The sequence below is a fragment of the Pistacia vera genome, unplaced genomic scaffold (assembly GCF_008641045.1).
Source record: "Pistacia vera cultivar Batoury unplaced genomic scaffold, PisVer_v2 Contig430, whole genome shotgun sequence".
NCBI lineage: Eukaryota > Viridiplantae > Streptophyta > Magnoliopsida > Sapindales > Anacardiaceae > Pistacia > Pistacia vera.
Window position 1 is genome coordinate 1647071 of NW_022196258.1, and position 7838 is coordinate 1654908.

At 32.0% G+C, this 7838-nt stretch overlaps 2 protein-coding genes across 3 annotated transcripts in view; one reads left to right on the plus strand and one right to left on the minus strand.

Annotated features, from left to right (window-relative positions):
• Positions 1-7838, plus strand: part of LOC116143423 (protein SIEL-like) — an 80611-nt gene that overhangs the window by 60865 nt on the left and 11908 nt on the right. The window lies entirely within an intron of this gene.
• Positions 627-5402, minus strand: LOC116143490 (TMV resistance protein N-like). The gene is made up of 7 exons (XM_031428946.1): positions 5308-5402; positions 4956-5051; positions 4675-4747; positions 3339-3388; positions 1941-2426; positions 730-1804; positions 627-635 (listed from the first exon to the last, which is right to left on the minus strand). The coding sequence occupies exons 1-7, from the start codon at positions 5400-5402 to the stop codon at positions 627-629; spliced, it is 1884 nt and encodes a 627-aa protein (XP_031284806.1).

Below are 7838 nucleotides of genomic sequence, written 5' to 3' on the forward strand. Positions count from 1 at the left end.
AAAGCTCAATTTTTTATTTTTTATTTTTAATGGTAAAAGACTCCCATTAAATCAAACTAATTAATTAAGCTAAAGTTTACTAACCATTACTTGTTAGCCTGGTCAAATTAATTAAAGCTTCATACGTAAATTAAGATACAAAATTAATTTTTTTATTAAAAATAAATTATGAATCAATTACAACAAATACTCTAGTGAATAGAAACATTGAGTTGACTAAAACAAATAAAGATTTCGGATTTCAGCTGTAGAGAATAAAATAAATAGGATAACAATAACAATAACAATAATTATGCTTGAAAAGTAAGATTATGCATACAAAGGTAGAACGTTTGTATATGATATATTTCTTTTTGATGTATTTATGCTTTCTTTGAATCGAAAACATGTCATTTTAATAAAATTTGAACTACGAGACTGAGATAATACATGAAAGGAAATAATTAATTGTATAACAATAAACAATTTACAAAAAGAAAAAAATGTAAATATAGAAGCTTGAGTTTTAAGGAAAATAAAAATATAATTGATAATATAAAACATTTTTCATTTTTGGCGAGCCTCTAGTACGAGGAAGAATTTATTAGAAAGAAAATAATAATAATAATACATACCATAATCTCTCATTAGATATCCTTAAACCAGACATTAATTAAAATTTGTGTCAAAATTTTAAACTCACTCTCAAAGTTATCTATCAATTAATAAATAAGTATAGCTAACCCTTACCTTTTTTCTTTTAAATGCTTTGATGATATCCATATGATGCCATAGTCGAATGTGTTTGCAGTCATCTCGAGCAATTTCCCTACCCATTTCTTGAAGCAAATCATGCATTGTTATTTCATTGAAGTATGTCACAAACACGAGACACTTATCAATAAGAACTTGTATTCCTTGCTTTGCATAAATGTCACAAGCATTTAGAGTTTCTATCACTGAATCTCTATGTTCCCCTTTAAAGAAACATGCAATATCTAAAAATAAATCCTTCTCCTCTTTTTCAAGTCCATCATAACTAACTTTTAATACCTTATGAATACCCCAAAGAGGACATTTTTCCAGTTTTTTTATTGCACTTTCCCAAAATTCTTTTTCCTTGGAACACAAATGGCAACCCAACACTTTAAGAGCCAACGGAACGCCTTTGGAATATGCTACTACTAGGTTTGATAGCTTAATATAATCTTCAGTAGGAGAGCCTTGTTCAAAGGCATATTGATTAAAAAGTTGATGAGCTTCCTTCTTACTTAGTCCCTTAACCTCGTATATATAAGCATCATCTACTCTACAAGTTCTCAACACTTGTTTATCCCTTGTTGTTATGATAATTTGACTTTTTGAGCTCAACAAATTAAGATTTCCAATCAAATTTTCTATCTGTTGTAAAGATGTTACATCATCAAAAACAATGAGAACCTTCTTTTTTTTAAGTCTGTCTCTTGTGAAGGTGAGTCCTAAATTGGGATCTTTGTCCTTTAATATTTTGGAAAGAAGTTTTTCTTGCAAGTGAGTTAATCTCCCACTTTTCTCCGACTCTTCCCTAACATTTTCAGCAAAATATGATCCTTCAAAACGATTCAAAATTTTGTTGAATACAACACGGGCAATAGTTGTCTTGCCAGCACCACCTATGCCCCAAATTCCTATTTTGGAAACACCATTTGATCCCTTGTGCAACAAAGACTCTATTTTTTTTATGGGAAACTCTACTCCAACCAAGTCCCCATAATCACTTGGAGACAATTTATATAGTTTCTCCAAAATATCATCGGCAATTTCTTCTAGAAGTTTAGATTCAGGCCTAATATAAACAACAAAACAAACTTTAATTAGTTAGAAATTATGTTTATATAGCTTTCATTCAATTCAAGCATTCGGAAGTGTTTAATACACTAAAAGAAATACAAAAAGCGAAATATTATGAAATTAAAACTTACTTTTGATAACTTATAGTATGGCCACTTAGACTAGCTGCTTCATTCAAAGCAGTCTTCCATCTCTGTAGCGTCTCTAACTTCACCTTGTTACGTTTTTCAAGCTCAGCTAATCCATCTCCAAAAATTCCTGTTTGATTCCTCACATCCGATGGATTTACGTGATAGAAAATTGGTATAACAATCTGCTTTTTTATTTTCTTGCAGTAAAGGATTTGTTCAAGTTCTTGGAGGCACCATCTAGAAGATGCATAATTTTTTGAGAAAATGATGACTGAAATATTTGATGCTTTAATGGTATTCAAAAGAAATGATGAAATTTCATCTCCTTTGTCAATTTGGTTATCAATGAAAGTATTAATCCCTTTACGATCCAAAGTTGCATGGAGATGGCTTGTGAAACCGTTGCGGGTGTCTGTGCCTCTGAAACTAAGAAAAACATCATACTCCTCTGAAGGATTGTTGCTGGAAGACAAAGAAGGATTGTAGCTGGAAGACGAAGAACCAGCCATCGACAACAACTAATGGAATGCTTTTCAGTTCTGTTTAAGTAGACAAAATATAATGACATTCTTCATCAATCAAAAAACACTTCATTAGAAAATAAATTGAAGTAATTGAGAAATAAAAAATTATGATTTAATATATAATTATTAAATAATTCATTAACATTCCTAGTAATTCTAAATATATAATTAAAATAATATTTGATAAATAAATCTTGAAAATAGAGTAAACAGTGAAAAATATTTTGATTATTGTATTATTACTTTTTAATTATAAATTAAAAACACAATATCACATTTTTACCATCTAAAAATTAAAAGACATGTGAATAAGTAGTTTATAAAGAGAGAAAACAAAAACAAAAACAAAAATAAAAATAAATCTACCAAACAATAGAGGCACCACTTACTAATTAGCCTTGGAAGTTTAGATCTGACACACCCGTCATTGGAAACAACTTTGAGACACTATAAATATCGGTAAATCTTCAACCAAATTTGACTACATGTTCAGCTTTTATGAAACATAGATTCTAATTTTTCATAAAATTATAAAATTAAAATAAAATCAAAGAAAAATAGAATATATAAAAGGTCCAAGTATATATGTCACCAAACTAACAAATGGATCCAGATCTGAATGATTTGCAGAAAGATGTAATTGCTCCTGAGAAAGTATGTGAAGCCAGATATGAACTATAAAATTATTCGTCAAAGTCAAATTAAATTTATATTTCTAGAATAATACTGATAAACATATATATTAGCAATATTTCAAAAGAGTATGATATATATTAAGTTGCATTTAAGACACATGAATAAGTACTTAATAGGAGAAAAAACAAAAAATTGGAATTGGAATTAAAACAAATCTGGGAACAGTAGAGGTACTTACCTTTTAATTAGTCTTGGAAGTTCAGATTTAACAGTCAGAGCTACAGGAAGCTGAAAATTGAAACATGAAAGCATTAGTACTTTCATAAAATTATACAAAAATTTAAATAAAATCTGAAAAAAAAAAAATAGATATAAAAAGTCATAGTATGTTACCCAAATAACGAATGGCGGCAGATCTGAATTGCTCCAGAAAAAGTATGTAAAGATCAATGAGGCTGTTGAAGCGATGGAAAAACCATAAAACTTTACAGCTGTTATGAATGATTTCTCCTATTTTTATCTCTTCTTTACTCACTCTTGAAAGTCAATTGCAGAGAAAGTCAGTGGAAATTTCATTACAATTATTAAATGATTTCTTTTTCTTAGTCTCTCTCCATTATTTGACTTTGACAACCTTGTGTTCACACAGTAAGAATCTTGGGGACGGGATTGCTATTAAATAGCAATAAATTGTTAATTTTAAGTTAGTTTCTCTAATTTTATCACTTTTAACTTTATTGAATAAGTGTAAAAGAGTTAGACTTTATGATATAAAAATGGGGTGTTAAAAGCATTAGTAAAGAATAACGAATTAAAAGTAAGTTTAATGATTTAATATAGAGATAAATATGTAACTATAAAAATTATTAAAAAGTATGGTTTTTTTAGTCCAATAAAGGACGACAAATAGAACAACTATAACATAAAACGACACCAATGGTCAGTTCAAGTGACATCACAGGTTTATTTTTTTATCCTGTTCACGTGGTCTTCAAAGAAAACTACAAGGGAAAAAATGCCAATCGCTTCCTGCAGGAAGGTTCAAGGAAATTTCGCGACAATTATCAGCTATTTCTTTTTCTTTGAATCTCTCTGCATTAATTTGTACTATAATAGAAATTGTCAGCTCTTTTTCTTTCATGCCTTAAGCTTGTGTTCACACAATGAATTTGTTGAATAACTAATAATAGGTCTCTTACGTGAGTAATACTATATCTACAACTTCTTCTCACAAATATTCTTTTACAATCCTAACATGATACTTCACAATTGGTCAATCACAATTTATTAGATGGGAGCTATTATGAACAGATTAATTGTGGACTACCACGTCAAGGTTGACTTCTAGCCCCGACCTCTTAAACATTCAACTGTTATCACATAATCACAAGACAACAAGATAAGGGTGTGCATCTATCTAACAACTGCATAAAAACAAGCATGGCGAAAGAAAGATAACCGGGTCCAAACTCGTCACCGACTCACCGGTTGCCACTCCTCAACAACATATATAGACTGTTACAGAACAGCAGCAGCAGAATACCCCTTGTCTGCTTCATTGGGTCCGCCCTCACCTTAATCCATACGTGAATCATAATTTCGATGCTTGAAACCATTGTCCTGCCATCATAAGCACCCAGAGCATATCTACAACACAAATTCATCTTGTTAATATGAAACATGAAAAGGATATATATACTCTGGGGACTACGCATTTTGCCTTTTGCAATACATGGAGGACAAATTACGAGTAGACTTGTAGTAAGAAAAAGTGAGTTTACAATGTTAATCAAAATGTATTATTTCTTATAGTCCATAACTAAAAAACAAGAAAACATAAGGCAGAAAAACTTACAATTTTCCACTCAAAACACCAGTGAGTGGCAGGTTCTCTTTGAGTTCTGCTTGCAATTTGCTCTGCAGAACTGATATATACAAAAATGTCAGGCAACTTTTAAACAAACAATGCTAGAAAAATCAATTACATTATCTGAACTTCGATTTAGCATCATCTTTCTTTGTTTCTTACTATCAGATGCATCTCCATACATATAGAAATCGCAGGCATCTCAAGTCAACTAATGTCAAACAAAGATTAGAAGCCTTAATTATAAGTTAAGAATTTGGAAGTATATCCTGCTGTATGCCAATATATATAAATTTAATTATGCACACAAACAGGAAAGCATAAAGGGCGTGTGTCTTACTTCAGATAATCCTTCCCATCAAATCCGCCAGTAGGATAAAGCACAACATCAATTTCTGCAGCAGCAAAAAAATCGCTGGAGAACGATAAAGGCATTCATGGACCAAGTCTTGGTCAACTTATACATCATGCATGCTTTATAAGGTGCATGCCACGTGCCTCAAGGAATAAGAAATGTCTGAAATGGTATTTCATTTTTTGCCATTTACATTTAGCATCGTCTTCTGCCACATCACACTACAGTAAATACATGTACCGACGTATGTCTCATGATATAAAGTATCTTTAAACCTTGTATTGAATGACTGAAACATATGTGATGCCCAACTTGATGACAGAAGTGACATGGTGTCCATGATGAAACAATACCTTCATTTTCAGGAAACTTAATTGCCAACAGGTCAAATAAGCAATGAATTCAACATCATCAGTAAACCTTTCTCAATCATTTAACCAAATCCAGGAATCAAAGAAAATATAAGAATCAATCTAGAAGAAGATTTAAATTGAAATAGCAATTGTTTAGATCTTCCATATTCATATTTTTCCATTAGTTTCTACCAAATAAATTTCTCAACTATAAATTATTATATTGAGTGACTCTGGAAAGTAGCTGCATCACAAATCACAGTGTGAATTCTCTCTAGATATCTCATTTAATTAGATTGGTCCGTATATGAGGAATATATCTTGTGAGTTTAATAAATGCTGTAAGATTTCATACATTCTGAAATTTCCATTTGTCTGAGTTCATTCAAAGCAAAGCCTCAATGATAAAAGCCTCAATGTTTTTCAATTCATGCTAAACATAATTGAAGCTCTCCCAAGTAAACTTAATTTTCGATCCTTTATTAAATCAAAACCAATAAACTTCATTCCTCAAACTGATTCAAATGCAGGTGAAAAGTGTACCTTTTGTTGCAGTGACAGCATACCGTCCATCGTTCAAGCTTCAAATCAGACATTTCAATATCTAAAAAGCAATCACACACTTCCCACGCCAATTGCATATATTTGTTATCAAAGTAACTCCACCAGGCCACTCTTTGGCTTTTTCAAGGAAGGGCACAGTTCCATTCATCCTACTTGGGTTGTAAGATTCAACTGAGATATAGTAGAAATAATTAGAGATAAGTAGATTGAAAAGGTAATACTTTAAAGATTTATTAAAGCTAATACCTGTATTGTACCATGTGCGTCTATCCCCACCACCAAAGACATAATCTCACCATTCAACAATGCAACTGAAGCATATGACGAACAGAGTTCATTGGCTGAAAAGATTTAATCACACCTCTCGAGGAACATATATCCAATGTTGATAATCATGATTCCCCATCATATCCACACAATAGATATATTGACTCAGTAGGATCGACATGCAGCTCGTCTAAGGACTCTATGGCCTTTACATCACTTAATTCGATGGAAGGATTAGACACAGAGTGGTACCATCATACAATGATTTTTCAACTGCTGGATCTCACTTCTGCATCAATCTGGAAGAGTCGGGGTCAAGGTGTTGTTCATCACATCAAGTGGCATGAAATACCAAATGCAAGGAACGCCATTTTCCATAAACATCATAACCATAAATATCCAGGGAGAGGGAGGGGGAATTAATGCATTGACCTTCAAATGAGAACAGTAGTCTCTTCAATTTATCATTACTGCAATACAATATGAATTTGACTATTCAAGACACTAGTGACTCTTACCTTTGTATTACAGGTACTTCACCCACTAACAAAGGCTCTTAAATGCGCTAAATTATATTTCATTTAAATCCCAAGCTTTTGTTGTTAATACTAAGGAGAGGGAAAAACCATCAACTGCTCGGAATATTGTTGCTGATGCTTTTCCTTCAACCTTCTAGAGTACCAATGGCTATAATTCTACTTCTATTTCCATTGTCATTAATTCAATTTAACATTAGTCCATAGAATATATATAATAATTAATCAAAAAAGACGCACTCCAACGGCGACTAAATTGCTATTTCGATTATATCAATCTGACATTGTTGCTTAGTTTTGCCAAGGGCAGATAAATCAGCTATTGGAATACCAGAGTTCAACATCCGAGGAATGACAAAGCATTACCAGCTTCTGCTCCAAATATCTCATCTTTAGATTTTGTTCTGTTTGAATTTCTTTAAGCTCTTCCACCCTTGAATAAACTCCAGAGAGCATAAAGCAACTTTACTAAGGCCAAACAAGAACTCTTTTGAATCTAAGTGAAATAAAGTAAAGGCAAATATCCTCAACTACCTTAGCTATGATGGACTGACAATAAGAAGAGGAACAACTATTCTCTTCATTCTTCTCATCAGAGCTCATCATCTCACAAATAGAACCCCTTTCCCTGGCACATACCACTGTAATCGCAGGTTCATCTACATAATCGTTAAAGGAACGTCTTGACGTCCACAGCTAAAAGCCAATTCTTTCAGTTTCATGAGAACAATACCTTTCTCATCTTGTTCCACACATCTTCACATCTGAATGAGCTTCCGTAGCAGGTTGTCACCAT

Coding starts and splice junctions, on each gene's coding strand:
- LOC116143490 (XM_031428946.1), bottom strand. CDS start 5,402: ATGCCTTTATCGTTCTCCAGCGATTTTTTTGCTGCTGCAGAAATTGAT. Junction 3,389..4,674: donor TGATTCACGTATGGATTAAG/GTGAGGGCGGAC, acceptor TTCAATTTTCAG/CTTCCTGTAGCTCTGACTGT. Junction 1,805..1,940: donor CATACTATAAGTTATCAAAA/GTAAGTTTTAAT, acceptor TGTTTATATTAG/GCCTGAATCTAAACTTCTAG.